General features: G+C 36.1%; 1 protein-coding gene across 1 annotated transcript; it reads left to right on the top strand.

Annotated features, from left to right (window-relative positions):
- Nucleotides 1-8,424: 8,424 nt before the first annotated feature.
- On the top strand, nt 8,425-9,358 carry LOC133203556 (uncharacterized). The gene is made up of 2 exons (XM_061339324.1): nt 8,425-8,803; nt 8,933-9,358. The coding sequence occupies exons 1-2, from the start codon at nt 8,425-8,427 to the stop codon at nt 9,352-9,354; spliced, it is 801 nt and encodes a 266-aa protein (XP_061195308.1). The 3' UTR covers nt 9,355-9,358.
- The last annotated feature ends 4,741 nt before the right edge of the window (nt 9,359-14,099 follow it).

Below are 14,099 nucleotides of genomic sequence, written 5' to 3'. Positions count from 1 at the left end.
TTATAAGGGGTGGGAGGAACACAGGAAACTTTTTCTCAGATTGCTTGAGATGGGTTTTCCTGACCTTGAACAAAGGTTTTTTCGGCAAGTTCAAGGTCACTGGCAGATAAATATTATTTTTTTTCCACATGCTATAACTTTGTTATATAAAATCACTGGAAGCTTTTACTTGATACAGAGATTGCTTATGATCCAAGAATGTGTTTTGACCTTGATCCAAGGTCTTTCTGGCAAGTTCATGGTCACTGACAGAAAAGTGCAATATTCTTTTTCAGGTATATCTTTGTCATTGGGTATCACTGGAAGCTCATAATTTGTTCAAAGGTTGTTTTTTACCTTAACGTAGGTCATTTAGGCAAGTTCAAGGTCACTGATATAATAAGTGTAAAATTCAAAAAGGTCTAGTCGCCCAAGTGGCGCAGTGGTAAGAGTGTCTGCTCTAGAGTCGTGGATTATGGAGTTGATCCTTACGTCGCAGGTTCGAATCCCACTGTGGGACGCAGAGACTGATCCTTCGGATGAGACCGTACAAACTGAGGTCCCGTCTGGCAGTAGGTGCTGGCACGAAAAAGATCCCTCACTGCTAAATGGCCATGTGTGCCGAGTATAGGTCAAAATTTGCAGATCTCCATCGGCAAATGGTGGCGTCTCCATATGATTGAAAAATTCTCGAAAGGGACGTTAAACAACATACAAACAAATAAACAAAACGTTCTATACTTTTGTAATAGAAAAAATTGCATGCATTTGCATTTCACTGAAAAGATGATAAATATATCATCAAGAGTGTGTAATGGCCTAGACTTAAATTCGAGGTCACTTAGAATATGATGTTTTGGATGAATAGTCTGAAAGAATACGTGACTGTGATTTTTTTTATGTCGGTGACATAAAGATGGTGTTTGCTCTTAACCAGCTGCAGAATGTTGCATGGCTTGACGCAAAGTTATTTGGACAAGTTCAAGTTCACTGACAGGGGAATTTTACATTCCTTTACTGTCTTTCTACTGTTGAAACATTGAAAGTTGATGCCCCTTACAGGATTGTTTATAACCTTAAAATGTTGCATGACCTTGACTCAAGGTCGCTCTGTCCTGTCTGGAGCTCCGACGGAAGACCTATTCGTTGCATTGCAACGAGCTCGGCTCTAGTTGAAAATTATTCTTATTCTACACAAGTTCTTTGAGTTTGATATAAAAAGGATGCTGGAGTTTCTCATTGACAACATCTATGTAATAGTAGTCTTTAGGGACTAGGTCTTCCAACAATCTGTTGGAAAATTTCGATTGGCACTAATTATATTCCCATGAAGCAGAAACTATTCAAAAACATTTACATGAGAAAAAGGAAATATTTGTTGTGGTCTTTATCTCGACATTTAGCGTCGCCCGCGTGGCGCAGTGGTTAGAGCGTCTGCTCTAGAGTCGCGAAGTAAGGAGTTGATCCTTACGTCGCGGGTTCGAATCCCACTGTGGGACGTGGAGACCGGTCTTTCGGATGAGACCGTATAAACCGAGGTCCCGTGTCGCAGTAGGTGCTGGCACGAAAAAGATCCCTCACTGCTCAATGGCCGTAAGTGCCGAGTATAGGACAAAATTTGCAGCTCTCCACCGGCAATGGTGGCGTCTCCATATGAGTGAAAAATTCTCGAGAGGGACGTTAAACAACATACAATCAATCAATCGACATTTAGCTATATCGTCGACGTTTTATCAATCAATGATAGTTCATGCATATGTCGACTCAATATATATATATATATATATATATATATATATATATATATATATATATATATATATATATATATATATAAAGCACTAAAAATGACCAACGACACGAACAATAATAATTGTCAAATTTTCGGGACAACCTGTCCCTTCCTCAGGACAAAGAAAAAAGTTAAGAAGTCATAAAAACAAAGGAAATAGAGAAGCAAAAACAACTAGCACTACTACTAAACTACCAAACACTAAATATTTACAAGGTTGCATGTTTAATTTGGAGTTTATAAACAGTTGTGAACAAAGAAATCCGGAGCGCTATGAATTGCGTCCGGTCTATCGGGTGTACTCGGTGAAGTGTGATTTACTTAATTGAACGAATTAATTATCGCTAATTAATTACGGCCAACAGTAAATCGTACATTGTCTTATTCTCTCAAAATAGCGTAACTCTACATGATAAAAAGAAATTAAAGAAAGATAATATGGAAGGACAATTTTGAAATATGAATTTGGATATATTATGAATTTGGAAATCGGAAAAAAGAAATAAACAAAAATGTGAGCTGTAAATATTTGGGTAGGTTGTTCCAGGATTATTAATACGAATTAACGGTAAAGTTTACGCTATATAGAGAGAATGAACTTGTTTGTTACAATTCGGGATTGGGTCTAGTTCACGTTCATCCTGGTGAAGTCATTAAGTTTGTTAATACCATTAGGGCGGAATGACTTCAGCCTGTGCATCCAGAACTTTTCCTTGCCTTTTTCTCTGCGCGTCTGTCCATCTTGGATTATGGTCAATAAACCACTACTGTCATGTCCTCCCATTTGTGACCTTCAAGGTTGAAATGTTCCCCAACGGGTTCATTGAGTTTTTTGGTCCTAATGGTAGAACGGTGATTATTGACTCTCTTGCGGAGATCTCCTGTTTCACCAACATACTGTTTGGAGCAAACTTTGCAGCTGATGAGATAAATGCAGTTGTCTGTTTGGCAGGACAAATTCCCTAGTATTTTGTAGCTGCGGCCTGTAACGGGGCTGTTAAAACTGTCTGTGTCAGAGCTGTACTTACAGAGAAGACATCTTCTGTCAGAGCAAGTTTTAAAGCCCCCGTTAGGTAATGGATTGTCCAATCTGGTTCTTACTACCATGTCCTTCAGGTTCCTCGGGCGCCTGTATGCAGCCAATGGGGGCTCCTTAAAGACCTCTGCCATTCGTTTATTTGAGTGGAGAATTGGCAGATTCTTTTGAAAGATACCGCTGAGGTTCTTAAGGACGGGATGGTATGTGGTTACCAGAGGGACCCTGTCGCTATTGTCTTTTTCCTTGTAGCGTAAAAGGTTTTGCCTGTCATGTCCCGCCATCTCATCAATAGCAGTTTGTACGGTGCGGGCATTGTAGCCTCTCTTGCATAAGTGGGACTTAAGGAGACCGCTTTGTTCTTGATATAAGGCAAGGGATGAACAGATGCGCCGAATTCTGGTGGCTAGACCCTTAGGCACACCCTTAAATGTGTGTGGGGGATGACAGCTAGTTGGCATAAGATACAGATGGGAATCTGTGGGTTTCGTGTGGAGACTGAACTCGATTTCACCATCAGTCAGGGTAGATGTAGTATCTAGGAATATGTTTTTCGAATTAGATACGTCTACTGTAAATTTGATAGACTGATGAAAGGTGTTGGCGAACGAAATGAATGCCTCGAGGCTCTCGCGACATTCCACCCACTTCATCTCTATATCGTCAATGAAACGCAACCAGCTGAGGGGCCTAAATGGTGCTTGAAGTAGCAAGTTGCGTTCCAGTCTGCCCATGAAAATATTGGCATAAGATGGTGCCATTTTCGTACCCATAGCAGTGCCATTAACCTGCAGGTAATGTTCTCCATTAAACATGAAGTTGTTATACTTAAGAACATGTTCAAGGAGCTTGGCAAGTGACTCGGTAGAAGGAATTTGTATGGATCTACTATCCCAGACTTCTCTACAGGCTTCGATACCCTCATCGTGCGGAATATTGGTGTACAAAGATGTGACGTCCATAGTCACGAGAAGGGTATGATCTGGAAGGCCAGTAGAGGGCGTCTTGTTAATGTAGTCCGTGGTGTCCTTGAGATAGGATGGCAAATTCTCTACGTGTGGACGGAGATGTAAATCGATGTATTCAGAAATTGTCTCCGTGGGGTGTCCAATAGCGCTAACTATAGGGCGACCTGGCATACCTTCTTTGTGTATGTGTAGGAAGCAGATAAAATTGTCCTGGTCTACAGTCAATAGGATTGAGTGTCTCATAGACGTTGATACCAATCTCGTTTTTCTCAAACATTTCGTCAAGAGTTTTGGTGATGGCGGTGGAGAATTCTTTAGTGGGGTCAGAGTCCAGTTTCTTATAGAAACGTTCGTCTGAGAGTTGTCTATGGGCCTCCGCCATGTACGTCTCTTTGTCAAGCACTACTACTGTAGAGCCTTTGTCTGCTTTCTTGATTACAATGTCATCCCGATTCTTTAATGATTGTAAGGCGGATCTCTCCTCCTTACTCAAATTGTCGGGAGCCTTGTCTGGCATTGAAAGGACTTTCTCTATGAAACCCACAGATTCCCATCTGTATCTTATGCCAACTAGCTGTCATCTCCCACACATATTTAAGGGTGTGCCTAAGGGTCTAGCCACCAGAATTCGGCGCATCTGTTCATCCCCTGCCTTATATCAAGAACAAAGCGGTCTCCTTAAGTCCCACTTATGCAAGAGAGGCTACAATGCCCGCACCGTACAAACTGCTATTGATGAGATGGCGGGACATGACAGGCAAAACCTTTTACGCTACAAGGAAAAAGACAATAGCGACAGGGTCCCTCTGGTAACCACATACCATCCCGTCCTTAAGAACCTCAGCGGTATCTTTCAAAAGAATCTGCCAATTCTCCACTCAAATAAACGAATGGCAGAGGTCTTTAAGGAGCCCCCATTGGCTGCATACAGGCGCCCGAGGAACCTGAAGGACATGGTAGTAAGAACCAGATTGGACAATCCATTACCTAACGGGGGCTTTAAAACTTGCTCTGACAGAAGATGTCTTCTCTGTAAGTACAGCTCTGACACAGACAGTTTTAACAGCCCCGTTACAGGCCGCAGCTACAAAATACTAGGGAATTTGTCCTGCCAAACAGACAACTGCATTTATCTCATCAGCTGCAAAGTTTGCTCCAAACAGTATGTTGGTGAAACAGGAGATCTCCGCAAGAGAGTCAATAATCACCGTTCTACCATTAGGACCAAAAAACTCAATGAACCCGTTGGGGAACATTTCAACCTTGAAGGTCACAAATGGGAGGACATGACAGTAGTGGTTTATTGACCATAATCCAAGATGGACAGACGCGCAGAGAAAAAGGCAAGGAAAAGTTCTGGATGCACAGGCTGAAGTCATTCCGCCCTAATGGTATTAACAAACTTAATGACTTCACCAGGATGAACGTGAACTAGACCCAATCCCGAATTGTAACAAACAAGTTCATTCTCTCTATATAGCGTAAACTTTACCGTTAATTCGTATTAATAATCCTGGAACAACCTACCCAAATATTTACAGCTCACATTTTTGTTTATTTCTTTTTTCCGATTTCCAAATTTATAATATATCCAAATTCATATTTCAAAATTGTCCTTCCATATTATCTTTCTTTAATTTCTTTTTATCATGTAGAGTTACGCTATTTTGAGAGAATAAGACAATGTACGATTTACTGTTGGCCGTAATTAATTAGCGATAATTAATTCGTTCAATTAAGTAAATCACACTTCACCGAGTACACCCGATAGACCGGACGCAATTCATAGCGCTCCGGATTTCTTTGTTCACAACTGTTTATAAACTCCAAATTAAACATGCAACCTTGTAAATATTTAGTGTTTGGTAGTTTAGTAGTAGTGCTAGTTGTTTTTGCTTCTCTATTTCCTTTGTTTTTATGACTTCTTAACTTTTTTCTTTGTCCTGAGGAAGGGACAGGTTGTCCCGAAAATTTGACAATTATTATTGTTCGTGTCGTTGGTCATTTTTAGTGCTTTATATAAATTTCCATCCGTGACCTTGTATCTACTTAGTAGATCCGACACTTAGGATATACAGTGTTGTTGGTTTTTAGTGCTTTATATGTATATATATATATATATATATATATATATATATATATATATATATATATATATATATATATATATATATATATATATATATATATATATATATATATCCTAGTGAACCAGACACGTAGTATTTTTTGTAAGTGGAGGGGGACAGTGAATTTTTTTTTTTGAAAATTTACTTTGACACACAAAGGAAAGGACAAAAATTATCCAAATTTGAAAATCCTATTTCTTGAAGGGGGATGACCTTTCAATGAACGTTTTAAATAGTAAAAGGTTATGTTTGAGGAAATGTGCGCAGTTCCCACCCCAACATATTTCATACCAATCGTTCAACCTTTGTTTTTATACCAAATTTGACCAGGGAACTTTCTGTCTATATATTCTTAGGGCTAATGTCGGTTGTGACCTGTTGACTAGGGATGCTTACTCCTCGTAGGCACCTGATCTCAGCTCTAAAATTTCCAAAGGTCGGTATTTTATACCCTGTCACAGATTTGTATTGTTTCAGGGATTTTTGAGATCAATATATGTTCTTTATCTTAACCTTTATTTAATATTTTCCTTAAGTACTCAATAAGAAGTATTTCCAATAGAATATGAAATAATGTTGTGATTTCATAAAGCTGTGGTCAGAGCAGTCTAATTTTCTTAAACGTACCTATGTGAAAAAGATATAAGATTTGTATGTCTAAGACATAAAAGAAGGCTCACGGATCATCAAAAGGTTGGTAATACAATGTAATGTCTTTATTTCAAAGAGGGTTTCTTCTTGTGAACGCTTGAGACACAATGGCAATATTAAATATCACACCATGATATATCATAATATACATGTAATATTATAATATGATAATCTGATTTCATAATATGCTTTTATTGTTATATTGAGAACATTTTAAAGTGCTGGAACTGTCCGAGGCTGAAAATGAATACAAAGCTCTGCACGGAAAGCAACTGTCCGAATTCCTTATGGCACAAATTCTGTATCAGTGTAAACAAACCTGATTTATTTTCGTTGGAAACTTAATATTTTTAAAGAAAATAAGTGAAAAGAAAATTTTCTGCCGCGGCCTCCAATTATACATTTGATACGTTGATGATTTTTAAGAGATAAGTATTCATTTTCGCGTATAATCGATTCAATGTTTCTAACTTAATTTGAAATAAAAACCGCCCCCTTTTTTTATTTCAAAGAGTGACATATCAAGTTACATAATGAAATTTTTGCTCACATTCTCTCACACATTGACACTTCTCCTCCCTAGTTTTAAGCAAGAATGATATTCATATAAGAAGTTTATCAATGAGATATAGTATTCCATTTGAAAAATAATTATTGTTGGTGTCTTAATAAATGTTTATAATTCCGCCTCTGGCACCTAAAAGTGCTTAAAAAGAAAGCGAAGATTGTGTCTATAGCTACAATTCTCACATACATGTAGTAAGCACGAGAAATCTTTTTTTCTTTACTGCATCTACGTAGGGTATCTCCCTTAGGCGATCTACATAACATGTGTCGTTTTTGGGACAACCACATTATCATCCCTGAAAAATTTTAATTCGGTTTTTTGCCATTTTAAGTAAAATGAATATCAACACTAGAATTACACTTAATATTATTAAAGTACTGTATTTCAAAACAATGAGTAAGTAACTTCTAAAATAATATCATTGTTATATTGGATCTAGGAGCTGTTTCCATTATCTAAACTCAAGAAAACACCAAACGACAAAAGAGCGGTGAAAAAATAATATTCTCATGCCAGTTCTATTGGTACAATAAAGATGCAATTTGAACCCATGAAAACAGTCTTTCTTTAAGGATCCTCTCTACACCAGTGCAAAATGTTTTTTGGGCATTGAGAAAAATATATTGTATAAAGGTGTTAATATTGAGCTTATCTATTTAATTTTCACTATATGGTACGTGGCATTTACCCCCAGGAAAAATGTTTAAACACAACACAGCATCATTGAACAGAAATCACTGACGTTTACTTCCATAGAGACAATACATGTAAATAACAAGTTCAATTTATTTATCTTGGCATGTTAAAATGTTAAGAATACTTGAATGAATTACAAATTGAGTAATATACTGTAAATTTCTTTTTTTCAGAATTTAGATCTAAGGGCAGATCACTCTAACTGCAGAAAAATACTATAGAATCAGAACTCTTATGTGTGCAGTGTAGATAGAGTTCTTAACTTTCGGAAATGATTTTTCAAGATTTTACCCTTATATCGGTATTAAAACATCTTACCCAATCGGGCCTCTCACTCAAGAATAGTGTCATATACTTCGTATTAACTCATGAACAATCTTTGGTGTTACTTCTGTCGTTTATGGATCAGTCGTTCTAAGAGGAGAAGCAATCTAAATGAACGAAAGGTACACTCACGTACATGTACTCTTAGGAAGACATTACGATATGTATTTGGTTTGTATACATTATGAAAGATAAGAATTTCTCCAATCTTTATAGGTCAATGATAAACGGGGACTATCTGTTTCCATTTCTTTAGAATGCATAGAGCATTGCAGTTGAACATGCAAAAATGTTTCTTGATCTCTTTGGTTTTTTCGGGGATTCTGGAATTTGTGAAGTGTGATACTCCAATTTCCACGGATCAGATTGAAAAGTTAATAGTGAAAAGGTTCGAGGAGATGATAAAAAATTATGATAACAAAATCGTCCTACTGGAAGAAAAAGTCCATTCTCAACAGGAAAAAATCAAAAACCTCGAACTAAACTGTATTGACAAAATGTCCAATAACGATGAAGAAGGTCGAAAGGATTTTCGAAAATATAGAGAACCAAACCACAGCAGAGATGATCATAATGAGGTAATGTCGAACACAAGAAGTCATGGAAAATCGGAACAGAAGTCTGTCAATAACTTTGAGGCAAGGAAAAGGATTGTACCAGGTATTCCATTTTTTTACCTGATGAATCTCTAGGCACTTTCTTCAACTCATCTGTATTATAATTATTTAAATATGATACCACATAAAAAATGTTCTGGAATACACAGTATTGTTTTTATCTCTTTTTCAGTTCCTGATAGTTCCAGTATTGTAGCATTCTGTGCATACATGAGTTCGAAAGAAATTAGTCCAAGCCTACATCATGTTTTCGTGTTCGATGTTGTAAAAACCAATATTGGATCCGCCTATAATAGGAACTCAGGCATCTTCACTGTCCCGATGGACGGTACATACGTGTTTACTTGGAGTGTTTTTTCAGATTTCAACAGTTATATAACATCACAGATCGTTATAAATTCTCAAGCTTTTGCTAATATGATAACAGATAGCGAGGAAATAAGGGACATTCACTCTACGACAGGGGTGATAGTTGCAGCACTAAACCATGGAGATCTTGTATATGTTCGAACACACCCTACTGATCTTTCACATGGAAATGTGTTAAGTCACTCTGTATACGGGCGGCCATCTTTTAGTGGATGGAAATTGTAATTCTTTCCAAAATATAACTTTTCAATCCTTACAGATTTTTAAAAGAATTTTAAGCCGTTTATGTCAGACAGTGGAAAAGGTTTTTATTTTCGCATAGTTAAAGTTACATTGAAAAAAAAGACAATCCTGTATGTATTTGATAAATAAGTGATTAATTTTGGTGACTACTGATATGGAGAATATAACCGAAGTAGGAGCATGAATAATTTGCAAACGTTTAACACAGGGTGGGTTTAAGTATAACATCAAATGAAAAATTTTAATGAAACCATTCTGTTCAATTTTAAAAATTGGAGAAAATGATACTTCCGAATAAATATGCTCATTTTGAAACGTTGAACTTGTTTTTCTATTGTGTATATGACTTAGTATAGCTTTTTAATTTGATATTTATTTGGTTTTATTTAATTTCAATATTACAAATGCAAAAAAGAGGATAGTGTCAAATTTCTTTATGAAATCTCTGCATCTCTAATAATGATTTCTAGTGTACTCATCTTATCATGATTTATAACCCGAAAAAATCTGTTTCATATTTGAATGTTTTTGTGACTAGATACGGTAAGCGCTACCTAACAACTAGATGCTGTCATCAAACAGTAATACCGCACTAAGGTGTTTGCCTCTATATGCACACTCCTTCATATTTTGGTAACCAAGAAAAAGGACACAATAATTCTATAATTTACACTGTACATGTATTAATTGTCAAATCGAGAATAAAAGGCTCAGATGAACATGTGGTCCATGGGCCTCTGATGTAAGTATTTCAAATTCTAAATTCATTACCAGTTTGAAATTACAGAATTTAATTAATGATATAAATTATGGGTTTTTTTGTTTTTGTTTTTTGTTTTTTTAAGAGGTGGGACGTAAATTTTGGCCCATAATTGGAACCTTTTAAATTTATTTTCAAAACAACAAATATTATTATTTTAGTGCATTTCATTTTTGATAAACTTAAAAAAATTAGATGCCAACTTTCAGAATTGATCAAATTGTGCAAACTTTTATTAGTATTTGGGTAGGTAAAAACCCTTTCCAAAACCCAAACACGATCAATTTTGTCACCCCCCTCCTCACAATTTGTTTGTGTAAATAAATAGCACAAATTTATGTAAAGACATCGTTTGTAATTATAATATAAAATTTGTACATGTACCATGTGTACACCATTTTGAAAATTTCTAGACCCGCGCCTCACATTGGACTTGCGTCGCTCTAGGAGTACTTGTTTTACAATTATCAATATTGGATTGCACATGACGTTCACATCATTATATCAGTAGGATTTAATTCATTGTGTATTTTAATTGGATTATATTTGATGAAGTTGACAGTACCTATGACGGGCGGTAAGTATAAGTTTAGGTATAGAATGGGGTAAAATAATCTGAAATGCAAATGGTTTTTTTATAGTTTTAAAAGGGTCAAAGATCATCGGATGCCGCATGCAAGTTATACATTGAAGTAAGTCCCAGGGGGTCTTTTCCATTACCTGGATATGGAAACAATCAAATAGCTTTAAATAAATCGGAAATCCCAAAAGCCGTTTTTGTATAATAATTATGATTATGTATAACGGGAGATGACACCCCCTCCCCAGTCTCCCTGGCCACCCCCTGTCCTTGAAACGACAATTGATCATGTAACTCAGCAACTCAAAAAATGGTTTGAAAACTTTTCCATGCATAATTTTGTTTCATGTGTCATTATGTATCTAATATGTAAAGGTTATGAACCCCTGGAGGTCGTACTCACCCCCTTTTAACTGGAAATGTTTACAATATGAGCTTCATCAAATTCAAAAGTGCATCAATGATAATGATAAGATATTGCTTGACATTACATTCATGATTTTAGGTAAATCTACACTCCTAGAATTAGGAAAATCATTCAGAGAGACGAATTGTTAAATTTTGTGCACATGTTTGTAACTATATATTCACAATTTTTTAATGTCAAAGTATTGGTTTGCATACATGAACAAACTGGGGGCTGGGAAGGAGGAAAAGGGGAGGGAGCTATCTCTGCATGTCTGAATTGTTGATAACTCCTAAAATTTGTGAATATTAACCCCATTTCTAACTTGTCATCATTATTTACTCTTCTCACAACATACATGTACATGTTCACGGCCAGGAACACGTTAAGTTCCTAGACAGTACCGTTGTCAGATACTTTTAAAGTTAAGCACTAAAACTGGTTCGTTGTCATGAACAAACAGGTGAGGTTATGATAAAATTTGTCCGGTGTCATGACTTGAGAAGACAGGCTGTGAGAAGTTTTTCATTTTTCAAGTTAAATTATCTATAACAATGTCTGAAATTGCAATGGGAAACAGGGCTGACACCCTATTTGGTGCTGTATGAATTTCAGCCGTTAAAAACGAGTAATAAAAGAGGAGTTTGCGTTGGCGATATTAAACCCTGTTAAAAACACATGTGGATTTCATTCATTTTCCTTCTGAGATGTTGTACTTTTCGTAAATGGAATATAATATACACACTAATTGGTGCAGACAGTATCAAGACATGTTGTAAGCCTTTGCAGAAAAATTGAGAACAAATTAAAACTGAAAATTTTGATTTATTTCAATTTTTGTCCGTTGTCATGACAAGATACGAAAATTCAGTCCGTTGTCATCGGTCCGTTGTCGCTACTGTATTGTATGTACATTATGAAGGACGACCTTATGTTGGTTTAGGCATCGTTAAGTTAAGCATGCCATCAAAAAGAGAGGTGTGATGGTACATATTGTCGTTTTGTACATATTGTCGTCGGCGACAAAATGTACCTACCCTGACTGCACATATCGTCGTCCATCGATACATATTGTCGCCGGCGACAATTTGTACCGAGACGAGCCTTTTTCTTCCTCCTGCGTAATGGAAGACAAAATGTACAGCCAAGTATCGGCACGTTTTGTTGTCGGCGACAATATGTACTGTGACCATTGGCACATTTTGTCGCTGATGTATTGTGTTGAATATTTACTAAGGTCGTGAAGAGAGAGAGAGGGAGAGAGATTGACACACATACAGAGAGAGAGAGAGAGAAAAGGACAAAGTGTTTGGCTGATAAATAAGAAAACAAGTTGTATTTATTTAGCATTACTCACAATACTGTAGGGAGAAATTTAAGGGTGTTGCTCAGAAAATTGTGTCCAGCATTGGTTTACATGACTTTGATATGTCAGAATACCGTAATTCTTGAGATATCTGAAAAATCGGTCTTTTCTTTTTTCTTGTTATATGTACATGGATATGAGATTGAAAGTTATTTGTTGAGTAGTAATGTTATCTGGAATTCATTTTTTTTTTTTTTTTTTGCTTAATTCTCGTATGAGTGCCGATATAATTGGTGTAGGGGTTGAGATATTTTTAGCTCACCTGAGCTGATAGCTCTAGTGAGCTTTTCTGATCACATTTCTTTGTCGTCCGTCTGTCTGTTTGTAAACTTTTCACATTTTCAGCTTCTTCTCAGGAACTACTGGCCAATTTCAATTTCAACCAAAGTTACCAGAAAGCAAATGTGGATAAAGGGAGTCAAGTTTGTTCAAATTAATGGTCATGCACTCTTTCAAGAAAGTACATGTATGTATATTTAAGAATTAGTAAAATTTAGTGACATCTTTAATTAATCTTCTCAAGAACCATTATGTCAGAAAAGTTGAAACTTATGTGAAAGCTTTATTATAAAGTGTAGATTCTTTTTTATTCAGATCATGTCTGGGAAAGGGTGGGGCTACAATAGATGATCAAAGTTTTAATAGAATATTTAAGAAAAATTCTTTCAAAATTTTCTTCTCAAAAACTTCTGGATCAGAAGAGATGATACTTATGTGAAAGTACAAACATGAAGTGTACTTTTAATTTTTTAGATTCTGGCACGAAAAAGATGCCACACTTTTCAATGGCCCTGAGTTCCAAGAATAGGTCTAAATTTTTGGCCGTCCACCGGCAAGTGGTGATGTCTCCTTTACTTGAGTGAAAAATTCTCTAGAGGGATATTAAAACAACAAACAAACAAAAAAAAAACCAACCCAAAATCAATTTTGTTCAAATCATGACCCCCATAGGTAGGGTGGGGCCACAATTGGTGATAAAAGTTTTCCGTTAGAATATACGGTATACAAAAACTCTTTAAAATCTTATCAAGAACCAAAGTCGGATCTAGCACCGGTGCACCCCACCCCCTCCCCCATCCCAATCTCACCCTGCCCCCTCTGTTTGATTTTTTTTTTTCAGTTTTCTTTGCTTTGTAAATTCTGTTTTTTTTAACCTGCATATACTCTCAATTTTGTCCACAGGTAAAATGTCATGACAAAATAATATACTTAACTTATACAGTAACACTCCTTCACACACAAATGATTTTTTTTTGTATGTCAAAAAAAAAAAAAAAAAAAAAAAAAAAAAAAAACCTGAACAGCACCCCCTTTCCCCGTTCTGAAATTTTTGGATCAAATATTGAGAACAGCAGTAGGCCCGTGATCAGCGATGTTTATATGGAAGCATCCTCAGGCCATCATTAAAAATATCTTTGTTTCCCCTAACCCGACCCTAAAATTTCAAGTTGAGTAGGTAGGTAGGTAAAATTTTTTTTTATGACAGCAGTTTTGAAAATACATTCTGAAAATTGAAAAATATATCTATAAATAAGAAAGAACAAAAGAAACCGATTTTAAACCTAATATCATACAAATGAAATTTAAAAGCAACATGTATGGTAAATTAATTCAC

Source organism: Saccostrea echinata, unplaced genomic scaffold (genome assembly GCF_033153115.1).
Source record: "Saccostrea echinata isolate AGI-Se365-2 ecotype Australia unplaced genomic scaffold, CSIRO_AGI_Sech_v1 ptg000051l, whole genome shotgun sequence".
NCBI classification, from domain to species: domain Eukaryota; kingdom Metazoa; phylum Mollusca; class Bivalvia; order Ostreida; family Ostreidae; genus Saccostrea; species Saccostrea echinata.
Note: the sequence above shows the minus strand (reverse complement) of the source record. Positions and strands in the feature narration are given on the sequence as shown.

Excerpts from the sequence above, each read along its gene's own strand:
- LOC133203556 (XM_061339324.1), top strand. The coding sequence starts at position 8,425 with ATGCAAAAATGTTTCTTGATCTCTTTGGTTTTTTCGGGGATTCTGGAA. Across the intron at positions 8,804-8,932 it reads AAGGAAAAGGATTGTACCAG|TTCCTGATAGTTCCAGTATT; the intron begins GTATTCCATTTT and ends TCTCTTTTTCAG.